Source organism: Manacus candei, unplaced genomic scaffold (genome assembly GCF_025592945.1).
Source record: "Manacus candei isolate 608988 ecotype Guabito, Panama unplaced genomic scaffold, ASM2559294v1 h1tg000077l, whole genome shotgun sequence".
NCBI classification, from domain to species: domain Eukaryota; kingdom Metazoa; phylum Chordata; class Aves; order Passeriformes; family Pipridae; genus Manacus; species Manacus candei.
In genome coordinates, this window is record NW_026138125.1 from 3,471,018 (window position 1) to 3,488,451 (window position 17,434).

General features: G+C 37.9%; 1 protein-coding gene across 1 annotated transcript in view; it reads right to left on the reverse strand.

Annotated features, from left to right (window-relative positions):
• Positions 1-14,658: 14,658 nt before the first annotated feature.
• Positions 14,659-17,434, reverse strand: part of LRP1B (LDL receptor related protein 1B) — a 506,665-nt gene continuing 503,889 nt past the window's right edge. Inside the window, exon 92 of the mRNA XM_051810328.1 lies at positions 14,659-16,504. Within this exon, the coding sequence (XP_051666288.1) occupies positions 16,364-16,504 (141 nt within the window). The 3' untranslated portion in view covers positions 14,659-16,363. The remainder of the gene's footprint in view (positions 16,505-17,434) is intronic.

Sequence of the window (17,434 nt, forward strand, 5' to 3'; positions counted from 1 at the left end):
TGAGAGTGCCACCAGCTGTGCCTTCCCACTGCTCTATCCTCTGCTGTGCCACAACCAGCATAGCCCAGAATTTATGAGCATGGTTCGTATTAGTCATTGAGAGTCCGAGGCTTACAGAATATTTGCATGAATAGGACATATGCAGCCCAGATGAAAAAAGGTAAGGTGGTAAGGCAAAATATTTGTTATGCAATTTCTGTCTGTTAAGTCACAACACCATGTTTGCCAGCTGTATCTACATGATAAACAGTGTAGGAAATTAAATTATAGGAATTCTACTAAAAATATCAGTTGATAATTGTAAATACTATAATTAATATAATATAATAATATAGTGCAATGCAATGCAAGGTGCATACTGGTGTACAGGTGTCAGAGGGTTGACAGCAAAGACAAGAGAAGACCCTGGCTACAGGGGCTAATTGACAATGCTAATGATCCCCTGTGAATGGATAACATATATAAAACATTATTATTTGTATAGGAACATGAATGCTGAAGGAAGATAAAACCATCTGGTTATGCCAGGAGGAGTGAAGGGACAGGATGGGTGCAAAGGAGGGGACACAGATTAAATGACCTTGTGCTACTTTCAGCCCAAGGCCTCTGGGCTCAGGAACCAAGCAGGGCTCCCTGTTCAATCTGTACTGAACTTTAACGTGGCAGAGAAAAGCAGCAACTCAAAATGACTTTCCTTACTGAAGCTGCACTTCAGTTTTCACAATGGGTTTTTTAAAAGCTATGTCAAAGAGAATTGAAATTGGGTCCATAATACAGCAGTGAGGTAACTCAAGTTAATTAAATTCTCTCTGTCTCCCAAGAAGTAGATTTTTCCTTCTTCCAGCAGATATACTCTATATATTGTAGTCTTGGTTAAAATCTAAGCATTCACTTTAGATCAGCATGTTTTCATAGTGAAATATTCCAAATACACTTCAAATTTTAAAAAAGTCTCAGAAGCAAAAACTATTGAGAATGAAGATGGGAAAGTAGAGGCCCTGTGAAACAGTTTCAAACTCTTTTCTGTGAAATTTTGGTGTGTTTATAGGAGTACACCTCACCAAGACCAGCCTCTGCTCCTGGGGGTAGGGTACTTCCAGTCTTTTCCCTTTGGGCAATACTTCATATGGGACAGGAAAAAGCTCCAGCAATGCACAAAAGAGCTCATGGGATCAGCAAATGGCCAAACTGTTACTTAGAGAATTCAATCATGGAATGTCCTGAGTTGTACACCGGAAAAGCAAGTTTTTCTCCAGGCTTTGTGGAGAAGACGATGCTGCTCTGACAGAGTAAAGACCTAATTTCTTTTTTGACCTTTGGCATGTGACTATCATTTCACATCCAGGTGCCCATCAGCAGTGTCCAAACAACATTCATTGCAGTGACATTATTGTTGTTGTTGAAAAATAAAAGTAAACAGGGAGCCTGTATGTATCAGCAAACCAAAGGGCAACAGGGGTTTACAAACACTTTAAAATATATAATTTTTCAAATTTTTCACTTGAGTACTCTCAATAGCAATGCTGTGTGTTCTTACAAGGGTTTCAGCCTGCTGATTTATGCTTTAGTGGGAACTACATTGCTACCTTCAGCAGTAAACTTGGTTCAGAAAAAAAACCAACCCAAACTCATGTGCCTTGACTGCACAGTGAACCTAAAAAAAATTTCTGTCATTGAGAAGCAGGTTTGCTACACAGAATTTTGAGCAGTCTTTAATTTCTGCTGTACATTCCCACACACACTGGATGAACTGCAAGCTCACGCATGAAACATCCAGAGACAGGATTTTAAATCCTAGAGCATAAAGAAGCTGATTTAATCATCTTAAGGCATGTTGATAATATAGTTAAGTAGATTAGATTAAAATTCCACACTCACAATGCTTTATGAGTAAAGCTGTTTAGTCCTTATGGGTGGCATTTTTCTTTGCCATAGTCTAAGGAAAGCCCCACAAACAGCTGTGTAATGAGCACTGAATACATTTTACTTATATCAAAATAATGCTCAGTTCCTGGCAAACTTGGAATTCAGAGCACTCATAAGGAGCAGGTTATGTAAACATCCATTTCCTATTAGAAACTTAATTATGTGGGACCAGGCTATGAAAATCAGATTTTTTTTTCCTGCCCATGTACCTGTACTTTAGAAGACATCCACTTGTTTCTGTAGCAGGATAATCCCCAATATTCTGAAATTCCTAAAACCAAGTGTCACCACATCTCTTCTGACGCAAGAAATACTTACAAAAGTGATTTTGATATTCAAATACAAAGCTAAGCAGCACCACGAGCATTATCGAGTAAAGCAGTTCCATCTCTGCCAAGTTTCCCCCAGTTTAGAAAGCAGAACAGGTACTGAGAACTCTTAAAAGCTTTCAAAACTGAAATTACAGGGAGGAAAAGTAAGATAATGGAGTGCTTTGCTTTGTAAGGCTGCTATAGGTTAGGTCAGGAAGAGTTTTCAATGAAAACAAACCACAGCAATGAAAACTGAATTACAAGATGCCCTTATTATCATAAATGTCCATTTCCCTATGTATCCTCTATAAATATAACTTTTCAGGAACTTTACTACTTTGTAAGATTTCCATGATCCCTGAGGGAAGCAAACCAGACCAACCAGTGAGTGATACCCAGAGGAGGTCAGCACAAAGGGGAGGTGAGAGTGAATGCAAGAACCATCAGGAAGAGAGATGCAATTTCAATTCCTGGGGGCCAGGGAACAGCGAGGGTGGTGGCAAGTTTGAAGAGTGAAAGTGAAGGGCTGCAGAAACCAGCTGGAGAGAAAATGGGTGTGACCATTGCAGTTACACAGAGCAGACCTAATGGCCTCATGCAGCTACAGCATTTGCACAGAAGCATTTTTCTTCTCTTCATGAAAGAAAGGTGGGATCAAGGCCTTCCTGGGCTTGCTCTGTATTCACTTCTTTGGCTGCCTTTTCTGTTTTCTGAAATCCTCTTTTTAACAGGGAGTAAGGGTGCATTACTGCTGAAGGGAAACCCAAACAACAAAAAAACCCACCTCATTAGAAGATGTGGGAACACAACAAGACACCAGCTATTTGAACCATCATCTCAAAGAAAGCCTTTTCTTTCTTTTTCTTTTTCTTTTTCTTTTTCTTTTTCTTTTTCTTTTTCTTTTTCTTTTTCTTTTTCTTTTTCTTTTTCTTTTTCTTTTTCTTTTTCTTTTTTTCTTTTTTTTTCTTTCTTTCTTTCTTTCTTTCTTTCTTTCTTTCTTTCTTTCTTTCTTTCTTTCTTTCTTTCTTTCTTTCTTTCTTTCTTTCTTTCTTTCTTTCTTTCTTCCTTCCTTTCCTTTCCTTTCCCTTTCCCTTTCCCTTTCCCTTTCCCTTTCCCTTTCCCTTTCCCTTTCCCTTTCCCTTTCCCTTTCCCTTTCCCTTTCCCTTTCCCTTTCCCTTTTCTTTCCCTTTTCTTTCTTTCTTTCTTTCTTTCTTTCTTTCTTTCTTTCTTTCTTTCTTTCTTTCTTTTTCTTTCTTTCTTTCTTTCTTTCTTGCCTTTCTTTCTTTCTTTCTTTCTTTCTTTCTTTCTTGCCTTTCTTTCTTTCTTGCCTTTCTTTCTTGCCTTTCTTTCTTTCTTTCTTTCTTGCCTTTCTTTCTGAAGGTTAACATTATTTGACTAATTCCTGAATTCCAGCACCAGCTACTACTCAGTAAATACCATGGCTTGTTCTTCCTCAGCCTTCTGAGTAAGAGGACTTGTACTTCTTACAATCAATTGTTAGTGCTAAACTGTTACTGGACTCACTCATCTTGGGAACTACAAATGGAGCACATCAATGCTCTCTTGCTGATGCTGTGAGTATCATCAGGCAAGTTAATCATACACATACCTGTGGCTCTGCATTTAGAATACAGTTGTGCCCATTAAGCGAAGCTTGTTATGTGAGTAAAATAAGTGACTTGCAGCTTATCACCATAATTTTTATCCTAGAAGATGAAATGGCACTGTTCTGAAATAAAACATGAAAAAGAACATTACTGGTGTTTGGTGAGTGGGTTTTGTGGTGAATGTTGCCCCTCTCAGGAGGTTTTTGACCACTTCTGAACTGCTTTTGCAATAGAATCGTAGTCCCCTTGACCTGAACATTGTGAACTTCTGGATTGACCTGTTGTATAATATAAGAACTACTTGAATTAAATCTTGGCTGAATTACATTTACCAAAACATTTAGTTTTAATTTAAAGATTTCCAGTGATGGAGATTGCAATAGTAAACCTCGGTAATTTGATTGTGGGGTAAATATCCTCACTGATAAAAAACAAAACCTCACAACTAAACAAAACCACGTTTCTATCCTGAACGTCAGCAAATTTCACTCACCTGGTTCTAAATAATCCCGTAGATTCCAGAATGATCTATTCTCTATCCTGTCTCGAGGAGGGCCCTGCAGAGTCTGATCAAATGACCCCTTAAGCTGTCCTTTGTGGTAAGAAGTTTACAAAGCAATAGGTGTCATTTTATCAATGACCCATTCCAGTCCTGCGGATTAGCTACGGCCTTCTGTCAGCAACCCTGTTCAAGATGGTCCTAAATTCCATAGAGTTAGTATTTCAGTTGATTATACTTATGAGATTTGTTGTGCTATCAGCACTCCTGATCTGTGTTACTGACCTTATGCTCCAATAGATCCAGCAGCAGCTGCGAAATGAGCGCAGGCAGGGGAGGCAGCACAGACCTTCTTTAACCTGGTAAAGCTCAGAGGTTTCTCCAGCAGAAATTATTCAGAAGGCTTTGTAGGACCAAGTCTTTTCCTTATAGGCATAGATATAACGAAATTAGATACACTGTCTGTGTTGACATAGAATCATAGAATACCCTGAGTTTGAAGTAACTCACCAGAGTCTAACTTATTAGATACATTATTGTCTCGGTGACTCTCTGATGTGCAGAGCTTTGCAGAGGTATGGATATAGCCTTGTTTGTTTGAGGTTTTTTTTCTGCTGAAATATGAAGATACCTGCTCGCAGTGCCAATTCAATTTGAGGGTTAGTTTCTTACAGACTGTGCCCAGAATCAGTGAGGGATCCATGCATGTCTTCACTTACAGAGCAAGGTTTACAAGCAATGAAGTGCAAATTAGAGCAGTGAAGTGGCAATTTAGAGCTCCGTGCTCCCTTGGACTGCAGTAGGAAGGAGACAGAAAGGAAGGTGCTTCCATGAGTCCCGTGTCATCTACAGACAACACACACAGACCAGAGCTGCAGTGAAAGAGGACAACATGACATCTGTGGTCTTCAACCCACAGTCTGGTTGGAGATGACATTCCAGCAGGCTCCTCTGTGCTCATGACACCTGGAATAGGACCAAGATGTGCACACTCCAATGGGGTCATCTCTGCTTTGTTTTAACTCTTCACTTTCTCAAAGGCCATAGAAAGAAGTATGGTTTGTCCATGATGGATAAGACAAGCAGCTTTAAACTTCAGCAGTGGAAACCGAGACATAGGCACGATCAAAAAAAAAAAAAAAAAAAGGACAGCAAGTGCTGAAATTGGCTGTTTAAGGACATTGCTGTCACTCTTCAAAAATTCTGGAGAAATGCCTATAGGGGCTGGCTGAGATATAGCTGATGCTGTTTGGGAAACACAGAGAGGGCAATAAGACTGCCTGAGGTACTGTCAAGCCCTGTGATTCTGTATTTGTTATTGTTAATTAAATAGTTCCCTCCCTCAGTGCTGTCTACAGGGTTTCTGTCATCTGTAATGAATATGACTCCATTTTTCTGTCATTCAAGTCTTCCAAAACATCAGAAGATTTTAAACTGTAATTCTAACTCTAAAATTACAGTAAATAGAAATAACACCAACAGCTTCATACAAAGAACTCTATTTCATAATATCTGTGTCCATGGAAATCCAGTTAATTTCCCTGACTTTTTTCAGTCTGCCAGGGAACCACTTCATAGATAATAGGAAGTAAAAAAACCTTATGAAAACATTTAAGAAATAGAAATGCATTTGAGTATTTGGAATATGAATAAGGAAGTGTTAAAAATAATTTAAGAAATAAGATGCTGCCGTAGCTGAGTCCTACAGACTTTGGATGCTCATAGATACTCTCGAAAATTGCTGAAAATGGGAATTAAAAGAATCTCATCTCATATATAATGTGATTTACTGGCTAGACTCCTTTTCACGTTTAAATATTCCAAGCAACTTGAAACAGAATACCCAGATGGCCAAAATTGGTTAATTAATTGGGAAGTACTGGGTTATAAGTGTTTCCACTTTGCACTGGAATGCTGTAAGTATTTTTCATCTGCAAGCAGCAGAATCTGGGACACTGAATCCTGGACTCAGCCCTGCTTGCATACCATGCCACTATTATTTCTGATTTTGACTCATGCACAGAAAGCGACACATCACAAAATCATTGTAACAAGAGTCCCTGGAGATATTTAGGGTTCATGTGAGGTCCCCAGTATCATTCAGCCTGCTGGTGGAACCTTCTGGATCTCCAACAGAGGGGAGAAGACTTCATCCTGTCCTGATGTGTGTGTGTAATCCCTCAACAGGGCTTGTGCATTATCAGTAGAGGTTTTTTCAGATGCCCTGTGGAGCCTCTCAAGGATGCTCTGAGAAGCCAAGGAAACTGTTAAGAGGTACTAATCATGTGATTTAGAATTTTACTACACCTTTATGTCTGAAGTGCCTGGTTGTTATCTTGTACTTTGACCTCCCTCAAAGCTTCAGCCAGCTAAGGGGAAATCTAAGCACAAGTATTTCTTCATAATATCAACATTCAAAATAGTTGCAAATGAATAAACCCCCAAATCATAAGTCTCATTTTTTCTCCTCTTTTTTTTGAATTTTAGGTAAGTTGCATGTGGTTTTCCATGCACCTTCTGGAGCCTCCATCCTTTTGCTGCACACCTCTGAAGTGGCACCTTTGGACACAGTCCCTTCTTGGTGCATAACACTTGTTCATGGAGCCAAGCAAATTTTTCGAGTTCCCCAAAGGCTCAGCTGAGATTTAATCTTGCTCTCTGAAACTTGCTGTTATAAGACTGTGTAGGTGGTTTTTCTTAATTAAGAAGCTCCTCGTTTCACTTCCTCTGAGATGCAACTGTTGCTTTATTAGGTCGAGAGGCATCTCTTTTCCTCATGGACTAATTAACTGCTCCTTGTCCCAGTGAAGGGTAACATTTCCTACCTCCTCCCCTTTGGAGAGTCACCAAGCTCCTCTCAGGGTGAAATGTCCTTTAATATTTTACATCATGCTGTACAAATAAACACACTGGAGACAGCATTGAAATGGAGTTTCAATGTTCACAGGTTATTGCTTGTTCCTGGCTGACATGGTAGCAATTAACACCCCAGAGTGACAACGAGCGTCGGGTGACTGACCTCAGCATTTTTCTCTTTGGTGGACTGTAACAACTGTTCTGATAATAATGATGTCCACAAAAATAGGATGTGACCTAGTAATATGTGACAGAATTTAGGCTGTCAAACCGTATTTATGGGATATGGCTATTTAAACACACAATACGATTGCTGTTTTTTGATTACATTGCCATTATGGCAAATGACTTTCTCTTTCATTTAGAGTTAACGTACTTTTTAACCTAAATTATTTTATTACTTCATTAAAACATTCATTTTCAAAAAAAAATGTATATTTTTAAGGTCTACTTTTAAAATATATGAGAGAACAAAATACTATTATTTTCAAATATTAAAATATGTTATTTTCATTTTAAAATATTTATAGCAGTAGACACAAATGGTAATGGATGTATGGACTTAGTATGAAAAAAGGGGGTTGCCCTGCCGATCATAGTCCCTTAAAAGTAATGTAATATTGTTTCTTTCAATTTTGATATTCCTTAAGGAAGGGCACTGATGTCCAGTCAGATGTGCCTAATTAGGACTTTTCAGTGACAAGAGTAAGACTTACAGGACAAGATTTCCATTTGATAGTAAAATGCATGAGAGCAGTCACACAGTTTGACAGATACTCTTAAACTGGGTAGGCAATATTTTGCTGAGGCCTATGGACAACTGTAACTGTCCAGTGTGATTCCATTTTGGAAACAACAACTTAAGAATTTTGCTGATCCAAAGAATTCTGACAATCAAAAGAAGTGGGGTCAAACCATTGGTGGAGATTTTCTCCATCAGTCCTTCACCCAGCACAGTGGGACACGACGACGTGTAATCCATATTTCTCGAAGTCCTTCAGTGCCTGACATTACTTTCCAACTGCTACCACTGTACTAGGGGATTACTTTCAGCTCTTCCACTTGCTGTGTCCCCGTGACCTTGCATATTTAATCATAATTGGAAGTCAAGTGACTTTTACGAGACATGAATGTTAATTACCTCTCAAATTGCTGGAGAGGATACTTTGTCTGGAGTTCCTCTGATTGTGGTAATTAATTAGCTGTGTGAGGTCAGCCTCCTGTCTTGCACAGTTCATTGAGCAGCGTCTTTTCAAATATTTATAAAGATGTTTTAGCACCTATCATTGAAAGCTACATTAATGTTTTAATTTTAAGGAGAAAAAAGGACAACTTAATCCTGTCAGACACAACTGTGGTAGTATATATATATATATATATATATATACATATCTATCAATCTCAAATTAGACATTATGTTTTATTATATTCACATTCATTAAGAACAGGAGAAAAATATATCTGAGTCTGCAATGCAGGAAACAAACTAAAAAAAACTGAACTAAAGCTACAATTGTAGAATAATTTACTTTAAAATACAGTTCAGGGCAATGAACTACCTGGACTTCAGGAATTTCAAGATGATTAAAATAGCTAAATATATGCAGAAAATCATCACACATATTTCACAAAGGCTTAACATCTTCTGAAAAGTGTCAGATAAGACACATCAGAGCAGAACAATGTCTGAACCCAATCACGCACATGCAGGCAAATCCAAAGAAGGTCACTCTCTCTTTATGACAGACCTATTTTCAGGCTGTCTATTGAACTACAAAGCCCTACAGGGTAGATGGAGTGTTTTTTTGTACCTCCTTAGCTCACCACATCCAGTGGAAAGGGCACCAGAGGTCCGTGGGATCTCCAGCCTGGGGAAGCAGGGGCTGCACATCAGCCTTGGGGAGCTCACACGCAGCACGGCCTTTACTGCCCAGTGACTGATTCTCTTGTACAAAGAGACCTGGTAGAGTCTTACTGCCTAAAAGAAGTTCAAATGACTACCAAGGATCTGTAATCAGAGTAGTATGACTCCTGCAGTAAGGACAGACGTGCAGCATTGCATAATTTCATGGCTTAGAGTAGTTCAGCAAATGGCCTCTGATCCTCTGGAGGATGCAGTGGGTACCTTAAAACTACCTGGATCCTACAATCCTCTTACTATGAAAAGCAGCAGATAAGATCAGACTTTTAAAGTTGAGCATTTATGAGCGTACACACCTGCAGGATATGCACATCATATTTTTGGATGGGATAGAAGAGAGATATTCAGATCTACAGACATGTCTGGAGAAGGGTAACCTTAACCTAACACATAAGACAGATCACTCATCACATCTCGTTTTATTTTTCCTGAAGGACATCTGATGTACAAAATGTGGCAGAGCCCTCTCCCAGTATGTGGGAACATCAACTGAACATGGCTTCCTTTTCCATTTAAAAAGAAAATTGGTTATGGATATCTATCACCTCAAAATAACAACATGACTCTACCTGCTAAACTTCTGTAAGTTTGAGGTTCCTGATTTATAAAATATTTATATCATGTTTCTGTGCAGAATTTCTGTTGGGCATTTCCCAAACTGATATTGAGCATCTCCCTCCAAACTTTTTCAAGGCTTCCAGAGCATCAAATTTCTGCAGGCTATGGGAGCCAGCTCCCACAGGAGAGGGTTTGCTAATTACGAGACAGCAAGTTCCGGACAAGGACGTCAGCTGTGGAAGTAACACCAAAGCTGGTGTTAGATCTGGGCTTTAGAATCAACAGATAAAAGATGCAGTGCCCTTTTTTTGTTTTGTTTTTGGATTTTTTGGTGGTTTTTCATTTTTTTGTTTGTTTTGGGGGTTTGATTGATTTTTTTTTTGTTTTGGTTTTTTTTTGGGGTATTGTTTGTTTGTGTTTTGTTTTGGGGTTTTTTTGGTAGGCTCACAGTGACAGTGTATCATTATCCAGGAGTGTATAATTCCAAAGGGCTATTTGCTGTGCTTCATACATGCCAACACTGGGAGGCACTGCTTGAAATTTGGGAGTCACGTGAGTCACCAAAAAGGACAAACCCCAGTGAAAAGGGCCACCTACAACCTGTTCAATGCCATTTGCCAACCTCAGAGGACACCCAGACTGAGATATCGGTATGCTGTTGTCAGACACTGCACAACAGTGAGCACTGTGGTGTCTCAGGAAAAACTCTCTCCCTTAAATTATCAAGGTCTCCTCAGACACACAGGCAGAAAACCAGTTTAGAGACTCGCAAAACCCAGTGCAGGACACACTCATTGCATCATTCCCCTCTGGAAAGAAAGGTCACTTACCTGGCACTGCTTCTCTTTAGGTTTGGTCTGTTTGTGCCCTCACACTGGAAGCATGTCTACAGGCAAACACTGCAGGCACAGCATCCATAAGGACACGTCTGAGTTTTCACTGTATCTTCTGAGATTTCATGAAAGGAAAAGGGGGGTAAACCTTCTTTTTTGCTCTCAAATGAAGTCACAGTGTTTTCCATGCCCCATTTCTTGGCAGGGAAACACAGAAAGATGTGGCTGGGAGTTGCATACAGGCAGCACACCCCAGAGGAAAAACAGGGAGTTTATCCAATCTGTATCCATTTCTCAGGGGCATGTGCAGGCTGCTCACCTGAATGACGGGGACAAGCAGCCTCCTGGTGGGAGTAAGACCTTTTAGTGGTGTGAATGGAGCTCCAAACAGCCGCTCTAACCACCCCATGGGAGCTGATGTGGTTTGCTCAGGTCTGACACACAAGCCCAGACACAGCCAATTATCCAGGGAAACTGTCTCTGAGGTGACGGTGAACCCCTTACCCTCCAGTCAGAGGAATGGGCATCTGGCCACGCTTCCTGCACCCGTGAAAAAAAAGTTTCATTCCTGTTTTTCTAATAGACCAGGACTCCACCACCTAGGATACCTTATTAGCCATGCAGGGGGTGTCCAAGCCTTAGTCATCAATGGAATTAAAACTGCGTGTTGTCATTGTCTGCTGCTCTTTGGACAGAGCAAGACCACTGAGGCTCCTGTCCTGATTTAGGCACTGGTTACAGAGCTCACTGTGCAGCACACACAGGTCACCAGATTTAAACATCAGCACACTCAGGAGTGTCAATGAGATGGAAACCCCTCCCCAAAGGCTCAAGTGCAATCCAACCTCCTGAGCTATTGAGGTGCCCTAACACTCATCTACTGAGCAGATCATCTCTTCAGTTATTGCTTTTGTGAATCTACACATGCTTATCTTATTCTGTTTATCACTAATGAATCATCAAACACCTACTTATGTGACAAGAGATTGCTGTTTGTGCATTACCAACATGAAACACGAGTGAGAAAGTGTTGGATGAGAAACTGTTGGACTACACAGCTTGTTTTCTGAAATCTTTAGTGGTGCCAGCTCTTGTAACACTCAAAATTGTTTATTTAAGAAATATTTTAAGAAAAATTCAGTGACCAGCTTGCATAACTCTTCCCCCCCCCCTTCCAGGTTGAACACACACTTTAAAAAAGCTTAACAGTAATCCTAAATTAATATTTTCCTTGAGTTTCCATGTTAGTTTCAGACCTTTTCTACTCACCTGTGAAAATGAGTTTTTACTTAGAGTAAAAACTTACACATCAGTTCTGATACTATACACATTGTGTATAGGTACATATCTTGATATTTTCAAAAAATACTTTTTTTGGAAGGGGGGGTTGTTTCATTTGTTTGGTGGGGTTTTTTTTGTTTGGGTTTTTTCTTTCCTGAAAATGGATCATTATTAGTTTTTGCAGCAGGTGGGGAGGATAGTAGTATCATCTTCTTTCCAGGAAAAACTCATTTAACATCCTTTTGAGGCCAGCAGACAGTTACCTCTACACAAGCACTTCTTTGAAGGCCACTGTCAGAGGTCATGAGAGGCACGACATGTACTAAATGATGTGCAGCTGGCATAGGGAAGCCAAAAGGTGTTTTATGCTTTTTTCCTCGTTTTTGTCACCTTACAACATGGGCATTAAATTACAAACCATTACTTTCATGAGATCTGTATTTCATATGAGGAGATGGTAAGCACAATAAATTATTGAACCAGGATGATAAATTATCATTTTCTCCATCAGCCATCCTTCTGCCCATCTAAGACTTGAAAAATTCCAAATGCCTCAACACTTTTGCAGAGATGCCCAGGACTAGACAGACAAGATTCACTGTTGGTCTGCTTGTTCCACATGAAAAGTGTCTTTATTCTTAAGACCAACTACCTTGAGGACCTTTTATCATCACTGACATTGCTTTCCTGTATCATCTTTTCATCCTCCAAAAAGGGGGGATGCATGAGAAGATACTTGGTTCTATTCTGATATATTATGCACTTTCGTGTGAAACAAATGTTCTGAAATGTGTTTACACAAAATTCCATTAATGCATGTGACTACACTGATTCTGGTCACTAAGAGTTGATAAAAATAAAATAATTGTTGTTATATTAGGACCTTCTGCACAATCTAACTGCTAGAAAGTACACTTAGGTAGAAGTTTTAAAAGCATTCCACTACAGAGCTTTCCTTCTGCAAACATCAAACACCATAACTGTCTTGGAAATGAAAAAAAAAACAATTAAAAAATGCACAGCAAAATAAATATTCTCATATCAGCTTCCCAGGACTGCATTCATGATAGTAATCTCAGTTGTGCAGAATGAATAATCAGAGTACCAAGAGCATCATCCATCTCAATTTGTCATTTTGAACTCTGGTTGTCATAATTTAGCATTTATGCAAACACTTGCATAGACCAAGAGGCCTATCACAAGGCAGAGACTCCAGAGCACTGGTATGTAAATAACTATTATAAACTCTGTGGGAAAAGAAAAAGATCCATTAGACATAATTAATAAAAGTTTAGCACAAAAGTTTTTTGGGGTTTTTTATAGGTTTTGCATAGAGATTCTCCATTCAGCAAAGAACTTTAGAACCTGGTTTGTGACGGAGCACAACATGTCTCCCTTCAAGGTTACATGTATTTTTGTTTTCTGTTCAATGAAAATGTGGCTATTGCTTAGCCTAAGAGTAAAAGGTCAATGAACAGTGTATTTCAGGGTTAGATTTATCAGAAGTTTCATTTCCCTGAACCCACAAACTGCTTCACACTGCTATGAAAAATCATCAGTACTGTGGACGAAAAATTTTACCCTGATGAATTCTGTGAAATGGAGCAGTACTAGCATTTCACATGACTGTTAGTGCTCAATGCTTTCAGAGAAAAGCAACCAGGAAAAGTCTTGTAACTACACCCTGAAGAGACGGATGCCTTAATCAGTGATGCAGGCATATTTAGCCAGTTTTTTTTCCTTCTAATTTTGTGTCAACTTAAAACACAAATAATGTGGCATTAATAATAGCAAGAAGGCTGTGGAAATGTATAAAGTTAAAAACATTGTTCTTGTTACTTGTAACATTTTTATAGAATTTCATGCCCAAACATATTTTACTGAACTTAGGAGGATGCACATGTAGGTTATTGATCAGGTTCTCAGTCTTTCACCCTTCAGCTCCTTGTGTGTTCTGCACAGCACCAGAGCCTGTGGATTCTGGGACTGTTAAAGAATTGTGGAAACAATTCCCATGGAGAACCTTGTTAAAGTAAAAAAAAAAACCAAAAAAACCCCAAAAAATCCACTGGGTATTATTATACTGATGTGTAAAGATCTTCAAGCATGGCAGTGGTAGAGCTCCATCAAAATTCTGCTACATACTTACGACTGCATTCTGATCTAATAACTAATATCTAATAGCTCCACTGACATCAACTGTGTATTTCTAAGAAAATTAATTTTTTTTAAATAATTTAGTCTCAAGCAAGGGTAAAGTAAATAAAAATGTCTCACTGAAAGGAAACATGAGACATCACAGAAAGTAAATTTCATCAGGCCCCTATGAGTTCATGATTTCAACCTCATGTTACTTGTACACCCACTAGTTAAAATTTAGTTCTACCTGAGTACTGAAGATAAGAGATTCTCTGCCAGAAAATAAACAGTAATAATGTTTCTGAAATGTCCAACTACTTACACCAAATAACAACTTTAATTATAGAAAAAAATGAGGGCCTAGTCCATCTCTGATGATGTCAGCAGAATAAAGGCAGAACCTGTGGAATCATAGCTGTGTGGTATGAAACTATTTAATACAGTATTTTTATAGAAAAAATAATAGTTTTAAAATTCTATTGACATAATGTACAGCTATACACCTAAGTTATCCAAACACGTGCAGAGCTGCAAAAACATTCAAACAGAATTTGTATAAAAAGCAAAAATTGTCATTAAGAAAAGGGATTTAGCCATTTGTACAAAGTAATGTTCTTTCGCTTCAATTTGCTCTTTCTTTAGCTTTCATTTTATAAGTTAAATTTAAAAATTAGTCAACACACTGAATTAAGTATGTAGATTTTCATTTAAATAAATCAGTCAACAATTTTTTTATAAAGTATTTAACACTTCATTGTAGAAACATAGGCAAAATGACTATTATAACCAAAATGAAAAATACTGTTCAATTTAAAAAAATGTACTTAAACAAGAACCTGAAAAAGTTTATGATATGCATAACATTGTTCAAGCAAAATTGCACTAGTATTACATAAATCAAGAGTTTTATAAAGGCCCCAATATGGCAAAGTTTAGAAATAGGTAGTATGCATGCACAATAGTACAACAAAAATCTTTTATAAAACAGCAGTTATTTTTGTAATGCTTGTACAAAGGGAATAAAGAGCAACCACAAACATATTTAATCTGTTAGGTTAATATATTATGATAGCTAAAAGTCAGTCATGTCTAGCAGAGGAAGGAAGAATCCTCCACAGTATATGTGTGAATACGTCTTTTGTGCCTTTAAAGTTATGTATAAAATATTTTGATTCAGTTCAAACCTGAAAGCAATTGTATTCTTTATTTCCATCAAAATTAAAAAAGGTGAGTCAGATTTTGCCTCTTAGCAACAACAGAAAGCAGATCAGGTCAGAGAAGTGCTGGAAACTGATACTGATGCTTTTCACTTTTGATAATTGGATTTTGACATTTAACCCAGGCTACTGAAACTTGGGCTTTGGTAAGGTTTCACTAATATGCAGTTTGGTTCGTTTTACCTCCACAATACCAGAGTTTATCTTAATTTAAAGAAACTGCTGTGTTTTGAATTCTTTAATATCTCTAAACAGGCGTGAGGGGGTTTTTTTTTGTGATTGTCAAAACCGAATGCTGTGATCATCTGAGTGTGCTTAAGGTTTGGGGTTTGGTTTTTTCCCTACTGCTCGGTACGTGTTGGGGAATTATTAATCCGTAAGTAATGCGTGTGATTAAGTGAAAAAACATAACACATGTGTAGGCAATGCCCTCTTGTGCTCTAGGGTGGCTACTGTCCTACAGGACTGTTGGAGTTCAGATGCTTTGTCCCACAGCAAGTAAGGTTTCAGCTTCCAAGATATATCTTTACTATGTTCTATAAGGTTTTAATAAATACAAAGCTTGTTTACATGGTATATATGTTTAGTATATCATGTACAGTCACTGAATTTCTGAAACATAATCATTGTGTTCATGCAGATCATTAGATGTCTCATTTCTATAGTCTTGTTTACTTCTTGGCAACCTAAAGCTAATTTAAAAGCAAGTTATGTATGTTTGTGAAAAGTTATCTAGCTTCATCAGGATCTGAAGAGAAATTCTAATGGGCACAAAGAAGAGAGTAGACCATTCAATCATTCTTTCACCATTTAAAATAAACAAAGTTACACACTGTACTACAGCTTCCAGACTACATAATGAAAAAGTGCAGATACCATCTTCATTGATTAAGTAGAACCAAAAAAGTTCATAGAAAATAGATTGCTCATTTTCACGCTACAAATGAATACGTTGTTTGCCATTTTAACAAATTTAAAGATGTGTTATTTCAGCAGCATTGTTGTAAATTGTACCGTAGTGCAGTTTCTTTTTCATAAAAATACCTTACAAATGGTCAGTCAAAAGTCATCAGCAAAAGAAAAACCCAGAAAACAATCAACCAAACAAAAAACAGAGGTAATGCTGATGCCAAAACAATTATAATACTGTTGGTACATAGAAAAGTAATCCTTATATTTTATACATTTATACAGAGTATAAAAGGTAACAGCAGATTATGCCACAGTCTCCCTTATCCCAATATCTATTTTCTTTGGAAGAAGTTCTCTTCTTTCATCAACACTTGCTAAGGAGTTTCGACAGTTTTGTCCATCCACGTATAACTTTGCATATACTGGATTGGCGTAATTTGTTGGCTGCAGAGAAATTAATAAAACATTAGATCAGCCAGATTAAACCAAAATTAGCATTTATGGAAATGGAAATGGTTTTGTTAAAGCAACAACGAGTACACATAAAATACAACAGGACATATTTAATAGATACCTGGACATCTGAAAACCTGATAATGAGTTAATTATTTAGTTAAAAATTAAATTCATGATGAGACATGCTATTAAAATAACAAATGACGTGACATGCAGCACATTATGATATTAAAACCATAAAAACAATGACAAAAATTAAACAAAAACCTTGAAAAAAAATGTCTCTGAGGTTGACTTGTCCACCTTATTACACTGGAAGATTTCAGAATAGATATGAAGGAGTTTATAGAGAAGGTGCACTGTGAGACCATGTGACAAGTTTAACAGTAGAAAACTGCATCCAACAGTTTCCATATATTACCTGTTCTAAGACATCAGCATCCCATCAATAGCTGACCATGTTTTCGAATTCTGTGGCCCAAATACACAACATGATTTGACCAAAAAATTCAATACTTGCGTAATGTAAATTAAACTTTAATAATAAACCAGCATAAGTGTTAATATATCATAGTAGTTACAGATTGAGAAATATTTTCTCAAAAATTTTGGTAGTTTGGACTGTAATGAAAAACATCTATTGAAATGAATGGTACTTCAGTATAGGACAAGTCCATTTTTAATGCTGCAATACACTTCAGTGTGTGAGAAATCTCCTGAGCCTGACAGCACAGAAGGATGTATAACATGGAGGAAAACTTTCTCTCCTGTCACTCATGCTAAGGAGAGAACATTATCCAAGGTCTGTCATGTCTCTACTACTTCCTTCACACTTTGTGCCTTTATTGTCCCTAGAAAACCTTTGCTATCCAAGTCGATGTTCAGCTTTTTCCTATAATAACTGGAAAGGGTGTCTTG